This window comes from Apiospora hydei (genome assembly GCF_038363865.1).
Source record: "Apiospora hydei strain CBS 114990 chromosome Unknown utg000010l_segment0_segment0, whole genome shotgun sequence".
Lineage (NCBI taxonomy): Eukaryota > Fungi > Ascomycota > Sordariomycetes > Amphisphaeriales > Apiosporaceae > Apiospora > Apiospora hydei.
In genome coordinates this window covers 1,534,732-1,560,812 of record NW_027117369.1, presented here as the reverse complement: position 1 = coordinate 1,560,812, position 26,081 = coordinate 1,534,732, and the positions used below count along the sequence as shown (strand labels likewise).

The 26,081-nt window shown below is 53.0% G+C and overlaps 8 protein-coding genes across 8 annotated transcripts; 4 read left to right on the top strand and 4 right to left on the bottom strand.

The window, feature by feature from the left end:
• Nucleotides 1-18: 18 nt before the first annotated feature.
• Nucleotides 19-216, top strand: PG997_014691 (uncharacterized protein; the record flags this gene model as incomplete). The annotated part of the gene is made up of 1 exon (XM_066819005.1): nucleotides 19-216. The coding sequence occupies one exon, from the start codon at nucleotides 19-21 to the stop codon at nucleotides 214-216; it is 198 nt and encodes a 65-aa protein (XP_066661193.1).
• A 1,296-nt stretch (nucleotides 217-1,512) lies between these two features.
• Nucleotides 1,513-3,313, bottom strand: PG997_014690 (PLC-like phosphodiesterase; the record flags this gene model as incomplete). Its single annotated transcript, XM_066819004.1, has 3 exons — nucleotides 1,513-2,577; nucleotides 2,653-3,084; nucleotides 3,128-3,313. 3 exons carry the CDS (start codon nucleotides 3,311-3,313, stop codon nucleotides 1,513-1,515), a joined length of 1,683 nt encoding a protein of 560 aa, XP_066661192.1.
• A 1,644-nt stretch (nucleotides 3,314-4,957) lies between these two features.
• PG997_014689 (uncharacterized protein) lies at nucleotides 4,958-6,061 on the top strand (the record flags this gene model as incomplete). Its single annotated transcript, XM_066819003.1, has 2 exons — nucleotides 4,958-5,219; nucleotides 5,295-6,061. The coding sequence occupies 2 exons, from the start codon at nucleotides 4,958-4,960 to the stop codon at nucleotides 6,059-6,061; spliced, it is 1,029 nt and encodes a 342-aa protein (XP_066661191.1).
• Nucleotides 6,062-6,984: 923 nt separating this feature from the next.
• Nucleotides 6,985-7,615, top strand: PG997_014688 (uncharacterized protein; the record flags this gene model as incomplete). The annotated part of the gene is made up of 3 exons (XM_066819002.1): nucleotides 6,985-7,271; nucleotides 7,338-7,366; nucleotides 7,482-7,615. 3 exons carry the CDS (start codon nucleotides 6,985-6,987, stop codon nucleotides 7,613-7,615), a joined length of 450 nt encoding a protein of 149 aa, XP_066661190.1.
• Nucleotides 7,616-8,016: 401 nt separating this feature from the next.
• Nucleotides 8,017-9,821, bottom strand: PG997_014687 (uncharacterized protein; the record flags this gene model as incomplete). The annotated part of the gene is made up of 6 exons (XM_066819001.1): nucleotides 8,017-8,450; nucleotides 8,615-8,690; nucleotides 8,753-9,241; nucleotides 9,312-9,356; nucleotides 9,417-9,482; nucleotides 9,552-9,821. 6 exons carry the CDS (start codon nucleotides 9,819-9,821, stop codon nucleotides 8,017-8,019), a joined length of 1,380 nt encoding a protein of 459 aa, XP_066661189.1.
• A 724-nt stretch (nucleotides 9,822-10,545) lies between these two features.
• Nucleotides 10,546-11,792, bottom strand: PG997_014686 (uncharacterized protein; the record flags this gene model as incomplete). Its single annotated transcript, XM_066819000.1, has 2 exons — nucleotides 10,546-11,482; nucleotides 11,548-11,792. 2 exons carry the CDS (start codon nucleotides 11,790-11,792, stop codon nucleotides 10,546-10,548), a joined length of 1,182 nt encoding a protein of 393 aa, XP_066661188.1.
• Nucleotides 11,793-17,531: 5,739 nt separating this feature from the next.
• PG997_014685 (ankyrin) lies at nucleotides 17,532-19,956 on the top strand (the record flags this gene model as incomplete). Its single annotated transcript, XM_066818999.1, has 5 exons — nucleotides 17,532-17,644; nucleotides 18,054-18,214; nucleotides 18,276-18,300; nucleotides 18,369-18,731; nucleotides 18,780-19,956. The coding sequence occupies 5 exons, from the start codon at nucleotides 17,532-17,534 to the stop codon at nucleotides 19,954-19,956; spliced, it is 1,839 nt and encodes a 612-aa protein (XP_066661187.1).
• Nucleotides 19,957-20,995: 1,039 nt separating this feature from the next.
• Nucleotides 20,996-25,206, bottom strand: PG997_014684 (serine/threonine protein kinase; the record flags this gene model as incomplete). The annotated part of the gene is made up of 5 exons (XM_066818998.1): nucleotides 20,996-21,900; nucleotides 21,960-22,729; nucleotides 22,777-23,117; nucleotides 23,639-24,850; nucleotides 24,907-25,206. 5 exons carry the CDS (start codon nucleotides 25,204-25,206, stop codon nucleotides 20,996-20,998), a joined length of 3,528 nt encoding a protein of 1,175 aa, XP_066661186.1.
• Between the last annotated feature and the right edge of the window lie 875 nt (nucleotides 25,207-26,081).

The window sequence follows — 26,081 nt, the reverse complement described above, 5'->3', positions numbered from 1 at the left end:
CACCTTCCCATCGCCAAGATGCTGCTTGTCATCGTCGGTGAGCTCCTCAAGGGGGTCACTACCGGCCTGGAACTGCTGCAGGAATGTGTCGGCCTCATGCTGGGACCAAGCCTGGTTCGTGCCGGCGTGTTGCTTGAAGACTTCTATGAGGCTATCAAGCAGCCCTCCCTCCTGGAACTGAATTTCTGGGTTTTGCGCGCTGACCAGCACGGCTGAATCAACAACCTGGGGGAAGGCCCTATCGTGGCCATTGTCGAGCGATAAAGGGGAAGGTGAAAAGTTTGCGAAGGGTTCGGATGGAAAATATTGTATGAACAATGAGTGTCCAGGGCTACGTTCAAAACTTTCTATAGTGTAGGCTTGGTATACGGAATGTTCAAACTCTGCTATAGACGTCTTGGCCATCACTCAAATAGGCATCCAAAGTGCTGGCACGTCACAACTTCCCAGCGCAATGGGCCTTGCCGATGCCCGAATTTCCATGGATAGTGAAGCGGGGTATAGAAACAAACGATTGGTTGAAACCATTTTCATCCGAGATGCACTGCCACAGCAAGCGTAACGCGGACGGAGCGAGGAATACTGCACGAGTCAATCTCGGAGCTGACTCCGTCGCCGCTAGCATTGGCTCCGCCACTATGTACAGTGGTTACCCCTGTAACTGCAAGCGGGGCGGGCTCAGGAAAGGGCTTGCAGTATGTGCTCTTCAGAGGTTCTCAACGTACGAAGCACAGCCCGCTGGGAAGGGCCTGGACCGGGTTGGGGCACGACCGCGGCAATCCGCAGCCTTCGGGGCCCGCGGTGAGCCTGCTGTACCTACTTAGGTGTTAGTTATGCAACGGCTCCGGCATTGACGCTCGGCAGTGCGGCACCTTGGACCCGGCGGTGCCACCGTCGCCTGGACTCGATGCCCCGCAGGCCACGCAGGACCACCTGCCAGCCTCCCGATGAGGCCTTGGCTGCTCCACGACTTGCGTCCAGAGACAGGGCACCGTCTATAATTAGTGGACGCCGATCCATACCAATCTAGGCAGTGTCAGATTCTTAGATACGAGATTCGCTGCTGCTGAAAGGAAACCTTGCAAGCCTTGTTGGCCGGGGAAAGATCTTGGTCACATGAAGCCGACCTGGCTACCTCCCGGATATTGTGCCGGTCTCGTCAGATCGTCAGGGGCGGTGGGGACGGCTAGCATAGATGCCACGATTCAGTTACCTTGGCATCTCTGACCAGCCAAACAAGGCGACCAATCATTACCCGACGGGCTTATCACCGAGGGTCTACGAGCAAAAAGTCTGCTGAGATGTGTATGTTTGTTTAGTTTTTGATCGCTTTTGACTTATTGGTATCTGCTGGCCTGTCAGTATGAGTCAAAAAGAGAAAAAGAAAAAAAGAAAAGAAAAAGGAGAGATGAATAGCTGCAAGTAGCTTGTATTAGGCCGTTCGTGATTAATCCGCGTGCTACATTTCCGTTATGATTGCATAGTAGTATTTACGTAGTTAAACTAGTTACATTACGCGTCTGCACTGGACACAGGCATATCAATCTTAACGAGCAGCGCCGCAGGAATAGGCTTGTCCCCAATATTAAATAACCGGATAATACGGTAGCCGGTCCTCAGCCTGTCCAACCGGATGCACGCCCAGCTGAGCAAGGGATCACGGCCCACCTCGCTATTGAAGACCCTGAACAGCAAGAACGACAACTCGGGCGTCACGCCCGCGACGTCGCCGAACAAGACCGCCTGGCCCTGGAAGTACGGGTCGACGCCCTCGGCCGGCTCGGTGCGGCCGGCCAGGGGCTCGCGCTTCGCGAGCTGCAGCGGGTGCGGGTCCGCGAAGAGCTTCACGTCGACGTAGGGGCGCAGCTCGGCGCCACCTTCCGAGGGCAGGCCCTGGGCCGCTAGGAAGGTGACGCCGCACGCGTGCAGCATCTTGTGCGGGATCATGGGCTCGGCACCCCCCTCGGCATCCTCGCGGCCCGGATCTACCCCGCGGTACCCGTCGGGCTTCAGGACGTAGCCCTTGCTCCCATCGAACATGGCCTCGCTCAGCATCATGCCCTCGTCCAGCGTCTGCCAGTTCAGAGCCGCGAACTGCACGCCCCGGCGCCAGTGGCCCGAGGGGTCCATGTTGGACGAGTCGACGCGCGTGCCGGCCGGGTACGTGCGCATCAGGTGGCGCTTGTTATGGGCGAAGAAGAGCGAGGCCTCCTTGTCGAAGGCGCCGGGAAGCTTGGGCTCGGACACGGAGAAGATGTGTCCTGTCATCTCGGCCTCCTTCTGCGTCATCGACTTGTACTTCACGGCGCGTGTGTAGATGCCCATCTCGCTGAGCTCGCGTGTGATTTTCACGGGCTTCTCCTTCTTAGCCGGCTCGCCGTCTTCGTATAGGCTGCTTATGTCAGACTCGGTGGTGGTGACGGGTGTGAGGTCGCCCTCTGGCGGCACGTACTTCACCTTCACCAGGATCTTATTGAGCATGGCCGCGGGTGAGGGAAGCACCTGCGCCGGCTCGTCGGGTTCGTCGATTAAGAGACCCGCCCACTCCTCCCGCATGATCTCCACCATCGTCTCCTGCTGTGGGGGCGTGCAGTGGACTTCGAGACTGACGACAATGGGGAGGTCGCTTGTAACGAAGCCGTGTTATTTTACGGCCCGGCAGACTTCGCGGAATGGCACCTCCTTGGTCAGCGTGTGGCCGTGAAGCACGCGCGGCTCGACGCCCAACAGCCTCGCGAACCGGGCCTTGTGCTCTTTAGCCTCTTCTATGGCCTTCTCCGTGGTCATGCAGTTGTCCAAGACCCAAGAGCCCACTTTCAGCGCCGTCCGCGCCCGGAATCCCAGCTTGCGGGTGCCCTGACCATCGAGGCCGCTAGGGTCCGGGTTGTCGGGGTCGTGGAAGTGCTCGGTGCCGTCCCACACGTCGATTTCGATGCACCGGCAACCGCGTAGAAGAACATCTTTGTAGGCGGCGGTACTGGCGTCGCTGGCGAGCTGGTCGCCGGTGAGGTAGGTATTGTGGCTGGAACTGCAGAAGTAGCTACCAAGCGGCCAAGACAGGTCTTGCTCCGGAGACGGGGGGGCCTAGAGCGTTGGCCGCGGGTGAACTCATGTATTGAAGAAACACGCCATAGTCTAAGCCATCGCTGAGAGGAAAATGCTCAGTCCCCTCGGCCTGGATGTGCTGGAAGAAGGCGGCAGCTTGGTGCTCGTCCCACCTATGACTGGACTCGCTATACTTTGCGAAGACCTGCTGCAGATGCGTCAAAAGAGACTCACTGAGCAGCAAGTTGCCGTACGTGGTGTCGGACATGGTGAACGGAGCGCTTGAATTTCCAAGCTAATCGCAGGAGAGAAGGCGAAAATTGGGAAGGGGACGTTACAAGTCGGTAATATTATCATGCCCCTAAAAGAGTCGCCGTCCTTGTTGCGTTGCTCGACTTGTTGTTGTGGAACCCGAGCGTGCCGAGTTCCGCGCGGAACCCCGCCGTCCTCTCGCTCTACTAGGCTGTGTTTTGTGTGGTCTGGTTTGTCGAGATCTAGATCAGAGAAGATCATCGGCTTCTCCGCCGCCAGTATCCCTGAGGTAGGTACGCACGCAGGGACAGGGTTACGAGAAGTTCGGATGATTTGTCGGAAGCCAGGGTCCAGGGTATGCGGGCCGGAGCTACGGCCGTGCCCAACCAGAAAGAGTTTTTCCATCTCAATGCTTAGCACTTAAAAACTTCAGTCTAGTCGTCAATGCACGGAACTATTCGGCTCAACTGGGCCATTGAGCTGACGTGAATTAACCATCCAGGTCTACGACGACACTACTGCCACAGCTGACGACGAAAGGCAGATCCGAGGTTCGGCCCAAAGACTGTTTGAGGAGGCGGAGACGCGATACGCCGGAGGTCACAAAGATGAGTACGGCTTTGACTATGCTAAACGCCGTTGACTACCGGACCGCATCGATGTCAACGGTCTTCCGCTCGACGTGGAGACGCTCGACAGGGTGCGTGTCGTGAAGTGCATCGAGCACCAGAAGGTCGAACGGCAGACACGAAATGCAACGGGCAGCAGTGATTTATACCTACTCCGGGCTCCTTTAGCCATAGAATCTTGACGATGACCGCCCCCCGCGAGAGAAGAGGGTAAGGACGACGGAGAGGAACCGAAGCCGGCTAGTACCGAAGAGAATGGCGGCGGGCTGAACGATGGCGGCAACTTTGCCATTGTCGGGTTTGATATCCCCGTGGGTGGAGCGCGGCCCGATCTCTATTGGGTCAAAGCGACCTGGTCAGAGTTGCGGGATCACCTCGTGGAGTTTCGGGAACCAACCGAGTGGTTCTACAATTCCTATATAGCGGATGGAATGATGGAGCAAGAGTCAAGCGTAGCTGTTCTGTGCCGCGGGGGGTCTTCACAAGGTGGTGAGGCTTCGCTCAACCCATGCAATTGCGCATCTAAAAACGCTTAGTCGTGTATTAAGGACCATGGAAGTTTGGATTTCAGCGATGAAAAACACTGCAAATGCTACCCGAGCGGACGCAAAGGGCGTGATTGTTGGTTCCTGTATGTGCGACATCTGCCCTTGTCACGCATATGCCCGCCCAAACACATTCCCGTCTCCATAGTAAACAGCGAATAATACCGCAGCGATGACTTCTCTTATCGTTAGCCGCCTTTTCCGCCTGAGGGAGGGGCTGAGGTACCCAACAGTCTGGAGCGGCACAGTCACATCACCGCCTTAAATCTGCTTGTTGGTCGGCACTTCGGACCCGAAGGATGCAGGAAATACAAGCCCGAGGCGGTGTTGGAACTTTCGTTCAGGTTTTAAAACAAATTTTAATACGTTGTGGGACTTACCCAAGCCACTGCTGCTGCCTCCTCGCATGATCATCCTACATCTCATAAATGATTTTCTTGGATACATCATGGTCTCGAATTCGATACTGATAATAGTATAGTTGCGATGGCCGGCGTCTTGTTCACACAGTACCCTTTGGAAAGCGGAACTCCAGTCGGAGCACCCACCAATACTCTCTGGCTCCCTCCCCAAACGACACCGTTCACGCACCGCCAGAGCGCGGACTCGGTATGCAGCGCGTCAATTCGGTGTTATTCGAACGATGACAAGTCGTGGTGCGGGCCGTCGTACAGTTATTGGGGCAAAGATACGCTCGCCACGACGGAACGTTATCCCGAGTGCTTCCCGGATGGATACTATAACTTAGGTGAGCCGGAACTTGCTTCGAGGGAGAGAAAGAGGGGAGGCAAATATTAAAAATGAGGGTCTTTGCCTGGCCTAGATTTCGAACCAGCCGCAGCGTTTCCCGGCACGGAATGTAGAGCGGGCTGGCACACAGCTTGGGAGACCACCTTCCGGGCCAACTCTCAAGAAGTATCCCAAGCCTGGTGCTGCCCCGACGATGGCGACTACCAGTGCGGCACGAGCCGTTTCGACAACATTCAAAGAACCGGCGCGACGATGCGGGTGTGCGTCAGTAAGGTCTCGGACCTCACATTCGCCGCCACCACCTATACCCTCGTGGACCCGTCCGCCACGCCGGCCGAGGTGTCGAGGGTGGGCGCAAGCACTTGTTTCAGTACAGTGCCACCGGAACGGGCGTGGCCATATCGCATCCAAGTATTTCCGCTGCAGATACCGGCGCAGACAGCCAGTCCTACACGCGCGGGCTCGCCGGAGTCATCGCCGAGCAGTACTACAGCAGCCGAGAGCGATAAAGGCGTGACGGAAGGCAGCGCAGCTGCACTAAGCAAGGGACAGATAGCGGTAATAACTGTTGGAAGCATCGTATTTGTTTCTCTCGTCGGTGCATTTATCCTGATGCTGTTACGACGGCGACAGCGGTGGCAGCAGCAGCAAATAGAAGCCAGGGATGATGGACGTGGCAGGCCGGAGCTACCAGTATCTGATGTACCCAGAGCCGAGCTGGAGGGGCACGAGATGTACCCCGAGATGGACGGCCAAAGAGGGCCCGTGGAAGCTCCGAATACGGAAGCGCAAGGTCAAATTCCCTGTGCTGAAGGGGGTGCTTTGACGAAAGGAATATGAAATATGATGGGTTCCTGGGCTGAGTATTCAATCTCGAAGTGACTCACGGTGCTTCGCGTCAAATAAGCTTAGAGTAATGCGGTGATGATGATGACGGCTGTAGACGACGTCCCATGCCGACAGCCCCCTCCCCCAGCACGCTGAAACTACCCGATCGTTCGGAGCCGCCTCGGATCATCCGGCCGTAGTCACCCTTACATGTAATTTGGGTCCTGCATAAGTTGGCTAGTGATAAGGGACGACCCCTGGCACCCCGCAAAGTCACAAGGTCGAAAGGGATGTCGGCACCCGCCGGCTTCAATTACAAGGATGGTGCCAAGGATATCCTTTTGGCACATCCCTCCCATATCAGACCTGTACTTGTGACCATCTCATCCCAACTATGTTCCAGCTTCCGAGTTTGGTAGTCAACATTATTACTCTCGATCGAAAGCTTCCTGTATATGTCAGTTGTATCATGGGAACATTGTTCACGCAATCAGTGACCAGCGGTGTCACTGGAACTGCCACAAATACTGTCTGGCTCGCTCCTCAGACCACTCCATTTACTAATCGCGCCGATGCGGAATCGTTCTGCCAACCGTCGGTCCGCTGCGAGGGGAGACCGGCGACGTCAAGATCCTCACGCCTTTATCATGTCGACCATCGTACGTTTACCCAGGGGACCGCGGATTCGTCACGGCGGATCGATACCCGGACTGCTTTCCGGATGGATACTACAGCATAGGCGAGTCAGCGCATTATATTAAATTCCGAAATAACATACGACTGAACTCCTGCCGGCTGATTACAGACTTCGAGCTGGCCGCGGCCTACCCTGGGACGGCCTGCCGGGCGGGTTGGCATACCGCGTGTTCCACCACCTTTCGAATTGGTTCCGACGAACACTCTCAGGTGTGGTGATACCCGAGCGGTAATTACCAATGCGGAACGACACATGTCAAATACGCTCTGACGCCGTCAGCTACGATGCGGGTATGCGTCAGTATGGTTTCGGTTTTGACCTTCGTCGAGACGGTCCATACGAATACGCAAGCAAACCAGTTGACAACTCGCTAAACCACAGTCTCGTCGAATCAGACATTGCCGTATCGGATCCAGGAGTTCCTATTGGTTATGCTGGCAGTGACCACCGGCAGCAGCCCGAGCTCAGTTTTACCCGAGCCATCGGCCACCGATACAATAGCAGCAACTGCCTCCGATGGCGAACGTGAGGATCCAACATTGACAGTGGGCCAGATCGCAGGATTGCTAGCTGGTATTATTTCGCTCCCAGGTCTCGTCTGCGCGCTGGTCGCGATGCAGGTTCGACGTCGACGGCGCCGCGGATACGCCATGCCTGAGTTGCAGGCGGCGGACAAATACAGGGCGGAAGAAGATACACCCAGGGCAGAGCTGGAATGATGTAACATGTACCCAGAGGTGAGCAGCGAGCGAGAACCAGTGGAAGCGCCGCCTGCGGAAACGCAATGCACCCCTCTGATCTTTCACAAGGAGGCGCCGGACACAGCAGAGGACGAGTCGCCTGTGCTTCCCCGATGCCACCTAGGGTGACCCCATTACCATGAATAGAAGCCCTTTGAATCAGCGACAGCAGCAGGCGCTTGGAAATAAGTTAGCTCTCGAGGACTACAATGGGCTCGGTTTAGTCTCAGAAAGAGTACATGATACGCCACGAGCTTTGGAGTTTTTTTTTTTGGGGGGGGGGTGTATATATAATAAGCTGTGTATTCTTACATAAATGGATGTATGTGTGCGTACATGGTCTTATGTTCAAATAGGCTGTTATTACAGTTTGTAGATACTACAACTCCGTTACATCGCTCATGGTCTCCCAAGTATCGAATAGCCTCATCGATGCTACATACCCCCTAGTATCCAGGCCACCTGCGATACGAGGTGGCAGCTGCGCCGACGAGCAAGCAGTAAGCAGTAGAAGTGGAGAGGCGACCGCCCTAGCTCCCCTCCAATACGAACTCGAAGTTCGTGCAGCCCTCGAGCGTCTTTTGCGAGGAGACAAAGACGCCGTCGCTTTGCCCATTCACTTCCGAGTCGCACTGCTGGAAGTAGACCTGGCCGGTGACGTCGTCACCGCGCAGGCGGTTGCAGGTCAGCTTCCCGGTGCCGGAACCCGAGACGCAGGCCACGAAATAGCTGTTGGGGAAGTCGCTGTCGCCGCCTCCCCTGAACTTGAGAAGGGAGGTGTTGACGTTGTCGTTGATGGCGTAATATCCGCCATCGTGGAGTATGCCATAGTAATCGATGTTGAGGTAGGTCGCATCCTGTCGGCCTTTGAAGGTCACGAGGCGACTGTTGGAGATACTGACGTAATTGCCGTCGAAGCGGGAGCCGACGGCTCTCAGGAAGCCGCTTGTCGGTCCCGGGGGTACTGCGAGGAAGTTTTCTCATGTCAGTGGGTGGCATCAGAAGGGGAGGTGGCGTCTTTTCTATTTTTCTTTTTCTCTCCCTTTGCTTTCCTTTTCTTCTCGTCTTCCGGTCGTTTAAATTGAAATAGAAGAACCCTTATCAATCAAGGGACAAGTTGGTACTAACCCACGGTGGTGACGGTTGTAGCCGTTGTCTGAATTACTCCGGTGGTGGTTGTTTCAAGGGCGGTGTCGATATTCGTCTGTGGTATAGTCCGTGGTCAGACAACTGTATCTCATCAATAGAAACGGGGCTATGGCTTACCTGGTCGATGGTGGAAGTAACAGGCACGGTTAGCGTCTGCGAGACGACCTCGGTCACGACGACGGTCCGGATCTGCGTCACCGTCGTGGCCAGGCTAACGGTCGAGTTGGCCTGGGTCGTCTGGGTGACTTGCTCGCTGTCGGTCACGGTCAGGGTGGTTACCGGGACCTCGGCCGTGATGGTCGTCGAACGCACACCGTTGCATCGGCAGGCGCTGGAGAAGGCCTTGTCGTCGGCGCAGACGCCGGCCGCGTACGCCGGAACTGACACAGCGGCGGCGGCGCTGGCACTTATGATGGAAATGGGCAATCCCCTTCGACTATCGCGACCCGGCAGTGCGCGCAGCGGGGGCAGGTCTTTCCCAAGGGAGCCAAGCGCGCGGCGTAGGTCGGGGTTGTCCACCACATTGGATCGTTTCATGTCCTTGGGGTCGAAGAACGGGACTTCAGTTGAGGTGATTACGATCGTGGTGGTTTCAGTGCCGGTAGTCTATTACATAGTCAGCAACTGCTCCGAGCGAGAAAAATAACATTTTGCAACGTGTGACAGGATAACTTACTGTTCGTGTGGCGGTCTCGGTGATGGTGACGGCGACAGTGTTGGTCTGATATCGTTTGGGTTAGCGAAATCTCCCCCTTCCCAATCCCGACGTTTTGAGCCATACCTCAGTAATCTCGCTGACGACAGTAGCGACGCTGGTCTCGGCGGTGGTATCGGTCGCAGTATCAGTCTAATATCACGGCGATCAGCATTGTGCCCAAAAGCCCCTTCAGCCTACTTTCCCCGCAGTCTTCCTTACTTGGGTCGCCGTGCCAATTTCGGTATCCGTGAAGCTGTCCGTCACACCAAGGGTCTGAACCGCTGTGACCGTGACGGTGGCATACCTGGCCGACGGCGTGACGGTCGTGCGCATGAAGGCCGAGCAGTCCTCCTTCGGGTTCTGGCCGGGGACGTCGGTATTGTGCGCCACTTGGTAACAAACGTCGGGAGTGCATGTCAGGCAGGGCTTGGCCTCGACGACGCGGCCGCCCAACAGAAGGAAAGGAACGAGAGCGAGTGTCTTGTACATGGTGAAAGAGTGACTGGAGGTGAGGTGTGACACCGTAAGGAGTGCAGACAGAAAGGACGGCGACTGAGCCAGGGACGGGACGAGCCTTCTAATATGTAGTCGCTTCTAGTTTGGTATTGGTGTATTATAGGACGATCATCGTGGCGTTCCCAATTTCCGGTTGGTTGTCTTTCGAAGAGAGGGCTACCCCAAAGGAGCGCTGGGGCGCCCCGCACGAGATGGCGTGCGAGGATGGCGAGCTGAGCTCCATCCAGCGACTTTCAGACGAGTCCGTGGCCCTCCAGGAGCGCGTGCAGGGCACATGGCCGTGGTGGGCAAGCAGTCGAGCCTAGACCTCGTGGGGAACCGGCTCCGCGCCCGAGGGTCGACAACTACGCCGTCGCGCAACTAAAGCGCCGGTGCGATACTCAGCTGGCGACCTTCAGTTCAGCTTGGTTTGAATTTCCCCTCAAAGTGGTAGCAAAGCAGTTTTTGGTGCCAGCTAGGTTGTGACGCTAGCCCCATCGTTGCTTAAAGCGAGCGATTTATAGAGGGACTATCGACTAGCGGCTCAGACCGTACAATAGGTGGAGCAATCTCCAACATCCTAACGGGAACAGGGCTCTTGGCATTGTTAGTTTATCATTTAATACTCTCCGTCGTACACTGTTCAGATTGGTAATAATGTGAATTACCCATCCTAGAAACACCATGGGCTCTCTATCTATCGCGAGGCCTTAGTCTCTCAAGACTGGCTGGGCACTACACGTGCCTTGTTCAACAACTTGTGCATCTCGGCTTCAGTCAGAGTTGCGTGGTCGTGTTTTGCCTGCAGGTGGGTGCGCAGATCCTCCCGGCTATTGAACTGTTCGGTGTGACCTTTGCTCTTCGGACAACGGTATGCCACCTTCATGACAAAGTGCTCCCACTTCTCGGTCCACACGCGCCGCCTCCTCTTGTCGACCAATACCTGAGCAATACGCGCAATGGTGTCCTGCACGTGCTGCTTCGCGAGATACTCCGACGTGAGGTTGGTAATCTGCTGCAATGTCTCTTTTCCTCCTTTTCGCGGGGTCCAGTCGTCCAGGGGTATCGCCTTGAGGGTGTTGTCGACGTTGAGCCGGTGCCACCACGGCTCAAAGTCTTCCTGATTTGGGAAGCCGGCCCTCTGGAACAGCTTGCAGTCGCGCTCCCAGTTCACCACAGCCGCTTCCGTGTCCGTGGTCTGTCTCGCCACACCCGTCAATAGCTCCCATTGCTTCCCGAGGATCTGCCTTCTTCTGAGCTTGTTGCTCTTTCGGGATTGCAGCACTTGTTGCATCCTCTCGGAAAAGTCGGTACCTTCGTCCTGGTCTTGGAGGTTCACCCCTGTCCCGATGCTCACGGACAAGGCAGGGACCCGCTCGTTCTCCTTGGAGTATACCTCGTTGATGGTCTGGGGCGACGGGTTGTTGGCTCCCAGGGCGCCGTCGACGTGTGTCCAGCGGTTGATCACAATCGGCTCGAAGTACCTGGGAGCTGCCGAGGTCGCCCGAGCCACCTCGTATATAGGAATGTTCGCCGCAGGACCCAGATTGAGATGGAATTTGTTGTCTTGGCCACCCATCCGAGATCTGTGATGATAGCTTCGCCAAAGATAGGGCTTTGATACGGATCGAGACTGTCGCCAGGAGAAGACAATACTGCAATACAGGGAGAGACAGTTAGCATATCAAGCGCTTCGAAGGGAGATTGGATTGTAGCATACGTTCGTGTCTGATCTTCAGAAGATTCAAAAGTCTCATCCGTAGCTTCTCCGGGATCTCGTATGTCAAGTTGACGTGAAATAAGTTCCGAGAACACCTTTTCCATTGGGGAGCTAGCGTACTTCGACCTTGGATACCACAGTGCACTGTTGATATGCCAATACCGAGACTTTCCGAAGACCTGGTTGCCAAATTCCGTGTAAGCAGCCAGAGCTTGGCGCACGCTCATTCGAAGCCGCCCGAGCATGATGGCGGACAACCTGAGAAATCAGTCAGGAGCTTAGGGCAGGGCAGGGCTTTGGAGCTCACCCTCCGGTTGAGGTCCCGGCGATATAATCAAAATAATGGCACGGGAGATATGGGTCTTCTCGCGTGCCTGGTTCGGTGCACCCACTCCAGGGGTATTCATAACTGGAGTGGTGTGCCCCCTTCGGGGTGCCCTTTCTCAATGCGTTCGACCTCATCCATGATTTTCTGTATAACCAGGAGGCTTGAGTAACCACGGATCCCCCTCCATCTGGTTTCCAGGTAGCATTTATTAGAAGTCACCCCTAGATGTGGAGCTCATTGTATCTTACCCAATGTGAGCACGGTCTTCCTGCCCCAGGGGCAATTGTCATGGTCGAGGTCGGTATATTCAGGGTCCGTGAGTGGCAAGTCAGTAGATATAGGAGATCCCAGTTCGTGGTTCACAGGTTGGCCATTTCCGGTGTCGACTTTTAGTTCGGAAACCTCTTTGCTCATAGGGGCACCGGACTCCATAGTGTGGACCATTGGTGCTGTTAACTAGTAACAGTAAAAAATGAAGAAGACTGGCCACCCTATTACGACATATACTAAGGCCAGCTAGCGGGAAGACCACAATAGGTCTGAACTCAAGGTGCTGCTACTCCCAGTCGACAGAGCCTCAACACACCGAAATTGGTAGCCGCCGTGGGAGCAGTGGCTAGACTTGGCGAATGCATATCACAAGTCGGCAGTTTAATTACCAAGTGGTGGCGCACTATGGTCTATTCGCAGGAGCCTATCGGAGATGCGTATATAATACTAGGAGGGGTGTCATCGCAGCTGATATGCAACCCGGGGTGGCCCGACTGGCATGAGCTGATGCAGATAGCTGGGGGTGGTTGCAACCATGGCCAGTGTCTTTGGAGAACTGCCCGAAGGCTTGCTCAAGTGACGAAGGCCGCCGTCCCTAGAGTATTCGGAAATCATCCTCATTCAATGTAATACTTGATGGTTGGTGATTCCCCAGGACCCATGCCACAGCAGTTGTGAACAGGAACATATATAAAAATGAACGAGAAGGAGGGGAAAAAAGAATGTTACGTTAGGCAGTTCTTCGCATTACGGTAATCTCCACGGTGCATTCAGCCGGCAGCAGGTGGTCAGCGGTGGCGGCCAGCTCTGACGTTATCCAATGTTGTGTAACACACCATGATGAATTTTTCGAAATTGTTAGAGCATTGTTAAGATCTGGGCTGGAGTTGGGGGCAAAACACACCAAACATGAAATTGGAACCCACCTTGACACTAACAGCCCGGGATATTTGCACTCACCGCCATGGAATCAAGATTCCCTGATGCCCTTCACATCATCCCGAGTCGAAGTAAATGATGATGTTTTTCAGGCCGGAAGAATTACCAGATATGCATTATATTTTGGAGACGATCGCATTTAAATCTCTCGTCTGCAGAAGCCGGAATTCCAAGGTTCTGCAATGGTCCCGCTGTGACCTGCATGATTGTCGGAGGAACGACTGGGAAAATGGCGAACCGGCCCTAAGCCCAACACAGCAATTGAGTAAGCACAACCGTATTTCTCACGGGTGTTCGTCCCTGACAGTATCGAAGAGCACGTATGAATCAAGAGATGGCTCAATGGAGGTAAAGTGTAGTATTCATTCCATTCACATCTCAAACTTTCCCTGATTATGAAAAGGAACCGGAACTTGCGCATCCAGACAACCAAGGCATTATGAGGAAAAGGACCAGTTCAAATCCCATCCATAGTGAGCGAGTGACAGTCGATTGATTTCACTAATAGCGACCCTTTTTCAACCCGTATCTGCCCCACCCGCTCAATTCGTGTAAACGTACAACTGCTTCTGCTTCTGACTCACTAGACGATTGAAGTTGTATCCCAGCCCTAAACGTGATATGTTTACTCGAGCCACGAATTCCTTGCTTTCGCCCGAGTTGCCCGAGAGGCATACGTCGACATGGCGTTTCAGTCGAGGGACCGGGATCGTCTCGTGAGGTTTTCCTATGCTCATGATTGTATTAGTGGCATGGCATCCACATAGGAATACGAGTCGCCGACTTCATACCTTCAGCTACGGCTCTGTCGAGGCTGGAGAGCTCTTGACGTTTGAGGTCTGCTACTGCCACATGATTCTTTGGCATTTCCGTGAAGATCTGGATCGGTGGATGGACTGTTGAAAGGGAAGGACTGGGGCGATCTTGAGAGTGCTTGCTGGTTTTGACAGAATAGTGGAACTTCTGCCAGGTTCACGTAGGGTGTGAAGCCCTTTGTCATATATATGCAGAATTCAGCCCCTTTGTTCGGCCATGTTTCCGCCAAGTCCAACCGTGAATGCGCTGGGCGATACGTTCTAATGTCGGGATTGTGAGTATGATTGCCGACAAGCCCCGAGTGTAGGTCCGAGCCAATGAGAGCGTTTTACGCACACACCCTTGCAAAATGCATTGCTTGCGCCTGATCACCTCTTTCACATGGGTGCGTTGTTCGTGTCAAATGGCTAGACTCAGCACCCCATGACCGATGATAAGCCTAACAAGGCACGTAATTCCCAATGGGCATATCCCATACCGATGACTCAATTGCCCTTCAGGCATAATCTTTGGTTTCATCTGGAATTGGGCTTTCTTAGGCAGCCTTAAGGCGCCTTGGGGAAGGCTCTTTTTATCTTCACTGGTAAGTGTGGGTTCAATAATGTCTGTAATTTGTCAGGCCCCCAATTCTGTGTTGGCACAGGCAAGGTTCGAGTTTGTTCCAACATGATTGATTGCCCTGGTTCCTAGGTGCGATTTCATCGCGTGAAGCCTGTGGCTGAGGCTATGCACCCCCTGGAGTTTGCCTAGGGCTGCAATAAGAATGCTTACCAGCCGGGGCTTCCTACCCCGCCACCGTCCTTGTCAATTGCAAACCCCTGAAGTGGGAGATAACACCAAGGTAGCAATGGCAGCGCTCCCTAGGTGTCATTCGATGCTATCATCAACACCACCTCCAACATCGGCCAGTATTTACCAGAATTCAAGCTGTTGGCTGAGCAATGTCCCGTAAATGCCCATATGAATGATACACTGGTCCTTGTATCTAAGGAGGTTGCGAGTGTCAACGCATTCACCTGCTGCGCGGCGAGGACAGCGACTCAGTGATCGGGACAGGGCCATGTCCCGTTTCTGGACGCCGCATTCTCAATGGCGGGTAAGAAGAAATAATGATTGTCGGCTAGGCGGCTACTATACTTACGTAGTTGATTAAAGACAAGATACTCTCAACGAAAGAATCAATAGAAACACAGCAGCTCTCCCCAGATAGTTCCAAGATCTTGCGACAGGTATCCGAACTTAATGGTATCAAAATTATAGCTGATTACTACTTGTATATCAAGTTTTATCTTTAAGGCTTTCGCAGCTCGGATCGAGTAGTAGAATCCAAAGGAACTAACAGGGTAGTTTATCGAGGAGAAAAGTGGGGAAAGGAGTATACAACAGCTAGGCCGATCTGCTCATGTCAGATTGTAGAACTCAGTAAGGCTCCGTAAGCTAGAATCACTTACAACTACGGACTATTTGCCAGGAAAGAACGTCATCTGCCTGACATCCCAATAGACCAAGATAGGCAATCCACATATCAAAATGTATAGACTCACATCCAGTAACATGACGAGGATTTGCCAGAATGCCATCATACGTTGTGCCTCCGTCGGCTAAGCTGGAAGCCTTGTTGGCAAATCTGTACAAGCCAGGCAAGAGGTGAGCGAAATTCGTATCGCATGCTCTCATTGTGGAGTAGCACTGATGTCTGGACTGCCATGCTAGATCTTGTCTAAGCTGCTTTTGAAGCATACCCTATTCGCTTCCAGCAACTTCATGGACGGATGAGCATCGCCACAAGAGCTAAGGTCATTGACGACTTCAGCACCGATCCTCAGAATGGTAGGTGTGGGATTATCATTGTCAACCCGTGTCACTTCCAAACACAGTCTTGCTAATCCATCACGGCCAATTAAAACAGTATTGATCTGACCGCGGCGTCCAACGTTCACATCCTTGAACCTCACTGAAACCCCACGCCGGAAGCCCAAGCCATCGACCGCGTCCATCGTGTCGGCTAAACACATGACGTGACTGTCACAAGATACTTGGCCAAAGACTCAGTCGAGATGGTGAGTACATATTTCAGGCGTTGCATAAGACCATTATGAGTATCGAGTATGCTGTTATCCAAAACAGTACGTGGAATGGGTTCAAGACAACAAGCTCAGGCTCATCAGGCAGTCTCTACATTACACAGAGAAGGTGGAGGGGTTTGAGAAGCGAAAGTCAGAGGTACGAAAACCGGAGAGGAAACCTTTTAGCCTGAACGTCACTGACATTGTGTATTTAGGTATTACAGAAGTATCTAAAAGTTTGGAACAAGCTAGTTATGTGGTGCATTTCATTTTCTCCATGGGGGCGACAGACATCGCAGAAAACAACAATTCAGGAATACCTACCTACTGGTAGTTTTCAGAAACAGTAAACCCCTTAGTTGTTACATGTGAGCCTATAAATTTCAGTGTATCTTCCATCTACCTATTAACCATTCCACATAAACAAAATACTGACAGGAAACCCTGTGTCATTTGTCTGGATTTTGTCTTTTCCCATGCACGACTAGCAATGACAGTATCCTGGGACAGAGCTTGATTCAACCTATATCTGACTGAGACGCTGTGGCTAGGCGTGGGGCTGTGGCTGTGGCTGTGTAGAGGTTGGGCTCCAACAAGAGTTGTTTCTGTCGCCGTCGCTATTCCGCCTCGCTATGCCCTTCCCTTGGGCAGCTGCCCCATTATCCCCTCCCACAAAAAGAAGTTTCTCTGAGCCCAACCATAATACGCAGAACTGAGTGCAAGACAAGGCGGCACAGCGTGGGGTCGGAGTGCTTATCCGCCCACCACCGAATAACCTTGGAATCAATGTAGTTTGCGGAGAAGAGCAAGGGTGGTAACTGTTCGTCACTCTGTATCTCTATTGCTACAGTGAGCCACTTCGGCCGATGCAGAGGCAAAGGTAGCCAAGGAGGGCCGTGATTACTTGAAGCGAAAGGACATGTACGTCACAGCAATCATCGTCGGTGTATGATGAGCCCAACCTGGTAGGAATTCCTCCGTGTCGTCTCCAATTTATCAGCCTCAGCCGCAATTAAAATTTTGCGCGTAGGTAGTCGTCCCGCCGCTGTAACCGCCCGGCAAGCCGGGGAAGCATTGACGCATACCGCTAACCGAATAACCGAAGCCCACACTGGCGATACCTGCCTATTACAGCTTGAGGACACCCACCTACGGCAACGGATCCAAGAAGCCGGCTCACTGACATGGCCAGTGAGGTGGATGAGAAAAACACAAGGCGGACTCTCTTCTTTTTCACGGGCCACTCCCATATGTAGAAATCCCGAGTAAGTGTTCCGGCGAGCATCGTTTCGGGAACTTGGCGCATCAATAAACGCCGTCACGGTACAGACCAGGATGGGTTCCTTATACTTACGTGGCACGCCAAAGCTGCAGCCATGTGTTCAGTCTAACCAAATGTAGACTTCCGTTATCAGTCATGCAGATGCAAGTATTGCTGTCGCAGGTGGTAGACCTGTCTCCGAGTCCCATTTGCTCTGTCTTCAACTTTTCACTCCTTTCTACATTGACACGGATTTTAACCTCAGCCCACCTGTCTCTCTTCATTCAAGTCTATACCACTTATCATGGCATCCATAGGCGATATCAGAAATCTCGTTTTGGATGTTGTCAAACTCATCAAGTACGCCGAGGGTGTCTATCATGCAGCCGAGGAGAGAAATGTTCTCCTCGTGCAGACGTAAGACCTGGACGCCAAACTGAAGGATCTAAAGGACACCTGGAGAAGTTTCGGGCCCGAGGACCAAGCCAAACTAGACGAAACCCTAGACCGGATGAAGCCATGCATACTGAATCTTCAAAGTCGACTTAAGCGGACCCCGAAGATCGGTAAAAACTTGTTCACATAGTTGATGTGGCCGAAGCAGAAGGCTGACGTCAAGGATGCACTTCAGAGCATCAGGGATTTCAACGGGACCTTGCAGTTGATGAATTCGACGAAGGTGCTGGGCGTCCTTTCGGAATCGGATAAAGGTGAACTTGCCAAGTGCTGAAATGACCAGTTACGATAACCCAATCGTTCACAGCTTCACATTTATCGATACTGTTTCCACAGTAGACTAATCAGTAGCGACAGAACAACTCATTAGGGAATTCATCAACGATCACACGCCGGCGTTCGCCCATGAGATCACGAAGACGCCAGTAGCTTTATCCCACACAGATGGCACGGGAGAAGAGTTTTTTGGGAAATGGGAATTTAAGGATTGGGATGCATCCGACAACTCTCTTCTTTGGGTAAAGGGGCTACGTGAGTTACCTCGGCTTCGGATGACTACGTCACATTCATATGGGTGCTAATGCCTTGTCAGCGGGATCTGGAAAAACCGGCTTGGCGTGAGTTTTCTCTACACCAAATCAGCGATTTATTAAAATCATTCATCTGATTATTAATCATCAACCAGGTACAACATCGCGAGGAGACTGAAGGAGAGCGCAGAGACGTCTGGTGGAGTTCAAGTCGCTTGCATCTTTTGCGGCCATCAGATCACCGGTCTGAGGGAAATGCAAGACGCCATGGATATTGCCATGTCGTTCTGGGCACAGCTGGTCGATCCCACGTTGATCGATGTCGGATTTGTTGAAGAATCGCGATCCAGGTTACGCCAAGGCGCCTTCTACCCTGCCGAAACGATAAGAGAGGAGAAGATGAAAATCTTCGAGCACACCGTCACCAAAATGAGTCGGGTCACTCTCATACTCGATGGGCTCGACGAAATTCCACGACACCACCAAAGAGAAGTGATGGGAATACTCAAAGACACTATGTGAAACAACCAACAGTGCCGACTGTTGGTAACCTCACGTCCGTACAGAGACATCTCCAGCTTATTCTCGACCTACCTGCACTTCTCGCTGAACGCAAGCAACATGGATCCTACCCTGTACATAAAAGATCGAATTTCAAGACGCCAAAGCCTCTTGTTTACTGGCAATGTCGGTTTCATGGAAAAAATCGTTGCGAAGTTGCTTCCGAAGTGCCAGGGCTTGTTCTTGTTGACCAAACTCTTCATGGACCAGATCCTGAAGGCAAATTCTCAGGCGGAATGCCTGGAAATGATGGAAAGGCTTCCACGATCAGTACACGAAGCCTACGATCAAGGTTTAAGACGTCTGGCGGAGGAATTCCCCGACGTTGAAGAAGGCGAACTCCCGTGCACCGCTATCCAAGCACTGTTTTGGGTTGTCTATGCGAAAAGCCGCATGATGGAGATGCAACTGAGGCAAGCCTTGACCACCAAGTTTGGCGCGAAAGACTACGATCCCGATATGGAGGTCTTCAAAGGTTTCAGTCTTACCAGTATCTGCGCAGAATACCTTGTTGTCGAGAATGAGGACAGAACGCTTCGAGTTGCACACAAGACCATCACCGACCATCTGTCGCGGTCCGAAACCCAAACCACTTGGTTTCCGAGTATCGAGAAGCACATTCCGACTACTTTACTGCAGTTCCTTCACTTCGACTGCATGAAGAAAGGCAACAAGAACATCTCCAGGGACGATTTCATCAGTCTTTATCCATTGTGTCCATACGCGTTGGAGTTCTGGGGGAAGGATTTGGCAAGGTTCTTGAGCCCACCAAAGCCAGAAATCCTAATAACCACGCTCTGGAAGATGGCCGATACCACCTTGAAGGAGTCCATTTACGGATGGAATGACTTTGTGAACGAGCAAGCTACTAAGATTTTGACTAAGATTTTGGCTGCACAGTTCGGAGGTGAGCCAGACCGGGAAGGGTGGCCATCAGAAGAATGGTTCGCCCCCGGTAGGATCAACGGACTACACTGGGTGGTGTTTTTCGACCTCCCCGTGTTCATTCCGATTCTCGCCGAACACGACAGTGAACGTCTGGACCGAGATCCTATTCCGACCACACCCCTGGGGCTCGCTTCAATATGCAAACGAGAAAGCATAGTGGATGCCTTGATCACAATCGGTGCCCAGGTCAACCTCTCTCATGATACTGATCATATTGTGCGACCACCGATTTGACAATGGTCTTGAAGCTATTGGAGATTGGCGCAGACCCAAGCGTCAGGCGAGGCACCAGAGATGAGTCCCCACTCGACATGGCTTTCTGGTTATATCGCGAACAAGTGGCTGGTATACTGGCCACTCATATCTCTAATAAGTCGTCAATGAGTGCCCAAGAGCTACAGTTCCTTGTGAGAGGTGGCTTCGTCAACCACCTCGAGCGCGCTATCAAGCGTGGTCTGGATTTAAACATTCCTTGTGAGAATGGGAAGATGGCCCTAGATTATGCCAAAGAAATGGGTAATCGGGAGATCACTGACCTATTGATAAGGGGGTGGGGCCGTTTCAAAGCTGACCTGGCCTGCTGTCATGACAGATTCCTGTCGATATCCGCTTAACTACCAACCAGCTACCGCCATGACTCCCATTGCCTCTGGGGAAAGGTATTGGGGAGAACGAAACTGTGCGACAGCGCGGTGCGTTGGGGATGGGGATAGGGACCGGGAGGTCAAATGTCAAAGTTTACTGCTCCTCGAAGTTCCGGTCGGTGGCGATGTCGGGCTACAAGTCCGGCGCATCGTGTTCGAAACAGTTTCATCGGACGAAGGTTTCAGCGACCATTACAACGGACCGCCCAGATACATGGGATCTATCAGGAGTCGGATTTGTGTTCGCGTGAAGCAGAAGCACGGAACCTCCCAGGACTTCCTACTGCAGAACAATGTGCACAGAGACCGCAAATTCCGGCTGCACACAAACATATGGAATTTGAGCGAGCTTGAAGCGTCGTTCCCCGCAAGGCGGCCCTCATGCAAAGCATTCGGGATTCGAGTATACTCCAAGTTTGGGCACGCGCAACTGGAGGAAATGCATGGGCGTGCAAGGTTTCTTACGTACGAGTCCGGTTGTTTGAGTCTGAGGTTTGAGAGGGGTGGTAGTCATTAGATCAATCGAATAGTCGCATACGTCCCTGAATCCCAATTTCAATTCCAGGTGAACCGACTACATATGTGGCTGCCAATCATATACGACCTATTCACATTGGACCGTCCTATACTCAGTACACCAAGCCTTCAGACGCGGGCTTGTCCCATGCAATAAACTTGCCCAGCATGTAACCAACCCCGACACGGTGGTACTTCAAGCCGGTTCCCAGCCCAGCGGGCGACGACTTCAACTCGGCCACCACAATGAGAACGTAATGCCTCTTCGCCTGCCGCGATTCTCCGCTCTTGGTTCTCGCGACTACGACGCATTGCGCCTTGCCGCCGCCGTCGGAAGCGCTGCGGTCCGCGTCGTACAAGACCTGGACTTCGCCGCCCCGGAATCCGACCACGTTGAAGTCGCGAGCCACCACTGCGAGGGTAGGCACAGAGGCCTTCCCATGGTGGTCCAGGGGCGCAGTTGCCGATCTCCTCTCCGCTGACAAGAGGCTACCAGGCTGTTGCCGTTGACTTGTTTGGTGCTGGTGTCGCGACCATGGCGGCCTGATGTCGCGCGTCTCCCACTCCATCTCCTCGTCGAAGGGCGGCTCAAGCAGATAGTCGATGGGCCCCTCGTACGCCATCCAGGACCACTTGGGCACCTCGGCAGTACCGCGTCGGCGCTCGAGGGGGAAGATGATGGACCGCATGTCAGGCTTCTCCTGTTCGATGCCCCGCCGCCAGAGCAGACTGCGGTGGAAGAGCCCGCCGTCGGCTCCGTCGTCGAAGATGCCGAAGCCGCCGTCGGTGCGGTAGGCTTTGCGCAGTCGGTTCTCTAATCCGAGGATGGCGACGGCTCGGTCCTCCATACGGGTGAACTCGAGGCGCGAGTACTGCTTGTACAGGTCTTGGAAGTAGGCTATTTTCATACCGCGGCGTCCTTCTACCGCCTTTTGGGGAAACCGCGGGTCCCCAAGAAATGCAGAGAGGTTGCTGATAATAGAAACAGCAGGCCAAGGATCAGCATTTCGGAGTACGTCTACACACAGGAAGAAAGAAGTGGATTTACTTACTTTTGCATACGCGCCAATGTCTCACATCTAATCCCCTCACCGCACTCGAAGTACATCTGCGTCTTGGTGAAGTACACCGACCTGCGGGCCAGGGCGCGCTCCTGCAATACCCAACCGCGTTTGTTCAAGGGGCTCTCCAGAACATCCTGACTGAAGTCGTCGATAGGCTCGCAGACGTAGAACTTCTTCTCGGCAGGCGTTTGAGCGAATGTCACGAAGTCCCGTCCGGCCCGCTCGCCAAGAAACCCATCGTGCATACCCGTGGCGCGACTAGCGGCTAGGACGCAGTAGGCGCCGCTGAAGACGTCCTCCATGCGGCTCGCTTCCTCGTTGAAATCACCGTCCGGGCCCTGGATGATGCAGAGCGAGTCGATCCAGATGTAGCGGATCCCGAGTGACAGCGCGACGGTCACGGCGTGTTGAAACGTTGCCGGCATCTTGTCAAACGGGATAGCCTGCTTGAATGTTTCCACATCGTGGCCGTCATTACGGACATCGGTCCGCCAAGTGCAGAACGGGATATGTTTTGTCTTGTCACCCCAAGGGTGGGATAGGGCGATGTACCTGCCGTCCTGTGGGGGCTTTTCGGCCGTCTCAATGAGGCGGAGGGTGAGCTTCCTTCGTTTCCAATCTCGATCAGCCTGGTGGGAACGGCCATGGATTCGTGGCCACGGCAGTTGGCATGTGTGGAGTCGCAGTCTTGCAGCCAATGCTGGATGATCTCCATTCCCTGAGGACTCCCGGCAGGCGGAAGCCGTGGGAACCCAAGCTGTATAGGAACGGGCGGGTTGGAATCTATAATCAGGCAGTGTTAGAACTGCCCCAAATAGCAACAACAGTACATACCAGGACTTCTCATGAATGTCAACACAGGTTGTGGTGGACCACCAACGATCCTCAGAGTGGACTGCTCGCGAATGAAAGAGACTTTCGCCTCTCGATTCATGTCGAATTGTGTACAGACTCGTAGAAGCATACAGCAGAAGTCGCATTTGGGAGAGTCTTGATGTAATTGGGAGGGTGAGACTTCGAATGAGAATCCGCCAGCCCAAAAGTCCAATCTCAAGCAGCGAATGCATAGCTTCGGAAGACTTGAACCCGGTGGCATGAGCTTGTCACGGCCGATTGCTTGGGAGACAACTAGAGCAAAGTCATTGTCCACTGGGTATGACCAGTCCTTGAGCTAAATGATACTATGATTAGCGGATGTACAAATTACAACGAATAGGCAATAAGGACCACTTACGGGCTAAGCCGGATTTAGTTCAAGCAATAATCATCTCGGGGAGTGGTGTAAACTAACTGGCTACCCTAGAGTAAATATATCATCAAATCATGAGATGGAACGGGTCAACTCACAAGCTGTGTGAACGACAGAATATCAGCACCAGAGTCACCCGCGAAATAATGTCATCAATGCTACAAGTTTGGCACGTACCGCCTGCAGCCATCAGAAGGAATTCTGTTAAGAGGGAGGTGGGGTCGTTAACTTACATACTGGTAGCCAGTATGCCATTATGTCAGCTATCTCAAAGTAATCCCATAAGTTGGGGATAATGTTGGGAAACTCACATCCTATGTTGTCAAACAAATTATGGGTTAGCTCAACAGAGGGGGTTCAGCTTCCTTCATCAACATACAGTCTACCGATCTGTCAGTAGTGATCACATCGAGATCCTCTGGGAGGCCTATATAAATGCTTACTCTGATAGGTACTGGAGGGAATGGCCCTCCCAGTAGTTTCACATCTTGATCAGATGTGATATCTTGTGCCTTTCGTTTTCGAGCTCCATTTCCCGGGGAGAGGAACGTTGGCTGATCTCTAGGCAGTGGCGGCAAGTGTATGTTGTCTCTGTCTGCGCCCGTCAGTAGATACGCCGGGTTCTGCCTTACCTTGTCTGCGATGGCAGTCAGGCCCTCTAGTAACCCCTCTGCTGTGGCCCTGTGCCCGAGCCCTAGTATCCCGGAGTTTGGTGGCTGGATAATCGCGATGGTAGGTTCTCCTGATCCGGCTCGGTGTGTTCTCCCGCGAGAGGGTGGCAGATCAACAACCAACAGCTTCTCCTTGACCAGCTTCAGCAAATCACTTATGGCAGACTCTTCACGGCACTCCGGATCGTATTGCTGCAAGTGGCTTATCCAACCCTGTACTACAGGATGTACCGTGGGTCCGTCGCCGGATCCTTGTGGAGGGAGCTCGTAATAAGGGCAGGCGTTACGTGCCTTTCCTTGGAGATCTTGATAGAACCGGTCAAGTGCATCGTTCCCATACAAGAGCCAAATGATGAACTCGAAGATGATGCATCCCATGGACCAAGTATCGTAGAGACGTGAGAGTCCTCCGTTGGTAGTGAGTTCCGCTTCAGGCGGCTGGTACTGGATGGTGCCGTATCTGGTGGTCGTGATGCATTTGCGTTTCACCGTCAGCAAAACATGCTTCTTTGCTAGGCCCATGTCGCCAATCTTCAGCGTCCCTAACGTTGACTCCGGCTCAAGAAACCTGAGCAGATTCTCGGGTTTCAAATCGCCGTGGCGGATGGAGTCCTGCCCGCCTTCCATGGTTATGTTGTCATCCTCGTCTGGGTGGAATGCCGAAGGATCGACCTTGCCCTCAAAGTCATGAAGTTTACCAAGAGCATCTGCCAACCCAATCAGTTGTCCCAGGGTCTCGTTGATGAGTGTCGCATTTGGGGATTGCTCGGGCCGTTCAAGCCAAAAGTCGCGTAAGCTGTCGCCAGTTGCCCAGGGAAACATGAAGTATCGGCTATTCTGTCTTCTGATGGCAGCCAGGCATCTGATGATATTAGGGTGATCCACTTGATTGATGGAGGCCAATGCCCGGGCTTCTCTCTCCCAAGCCTCGTCGGTCCTCGAGTCGTCGCCGCCCCTATTCACGCGAATCTCCTTGATCGCAACCTGATAGCGGGTCAGGAGGGACAATGGCAGAAGCTGGTTCTTGTGGTAATAGTTACCTCCTTATCGGCATGTTCCGTGTGCTCTGGATGTACAGTCACTTTGTGGACCCAGCTAAAAGCTCCCTCTTTGACGTTTGCGTCTTTCGTGATGAACGGGAGAATGCCCTTCTCGTGGAGATTGTAGTCGTACTGTGCCTTCGTGAATACAGGTGCCAGGTTCTCCCATCTGTACATGACAAGAAAGTCGTGTGCTTTCACTTTGGCCCATAGGCCTGGATGAAATAGTTGGTCCTCGGGGCTCAATTGGGATGCTGAGAGCCTCCTATCATGGAAGTCGTGCCACCAAAAGAGTCGCATGGCGTTCCTCGCTCTGTCTGCATCCATTCCACACCTAATAAGAGTAAGGAATACCTTTTTAGCCTTGTTGAGAATCCATGGAACAATCCCGCGGCAAAGGTCGTCATCGTCTTGCGTCAGTTTCAACTCTTCCTTTATCAATTCTCCAGTGACAAGAGAATCCCCCGCACGGTGTGGCAAGAAATTCCGGCTACTGTTGTCAAATTGACTTGAAACTTGATTTTCAAGTAGTTGATCAGCCAGACCCGGAGAATACTGACCGTACATCGTAGGGCGCAATTGAGTTTCTCACTGGATTTCGCGAGTAGATATTTCCTACAGGGGCTGTAATTGATGAACAGCTGAATTATTCCGAGATGCTACCGTCGAAGAAAGAGATGAAACACTGTCCTTGATTATATTTTCCTCAGTAGATTGTGGTTGATAGTTACGACTTAGCAGCAAGGTCAAATGAAAAATGTCAGCCGCATTCCCTCTCAAGACCATGAAGCCCTCGATGCTCATACATACTGCACTATTATGTGACCCCCGCTTACCATACGGCGATGGCCGTCCTCCTGCACTGTGACGGATTTATGCAAGCAGGCTTTGCTTTTGAGGGCACCTTGCATATTTCATTAACCGCCAGCCAGTTATAAGCCTTCGAGAATTGTAGGTTGCATTGACTAGCCCAAAGCCTGGTCCTCTAAGGACCAATAATCATGCACGTTCTATGCCGTCGATGAACTTGGGGTGTCCTTTCCCCGCTCGAGTCAAGTTCCATTGATCGCCCATGCGCCTGTACCGTTCGTGGCAGCAATCCCGCACAGGAGTCAGGGCCAGCCCTGAGCTATTTATTGTACACATCTCTACAAACACAACAGGTGGGTATCTAA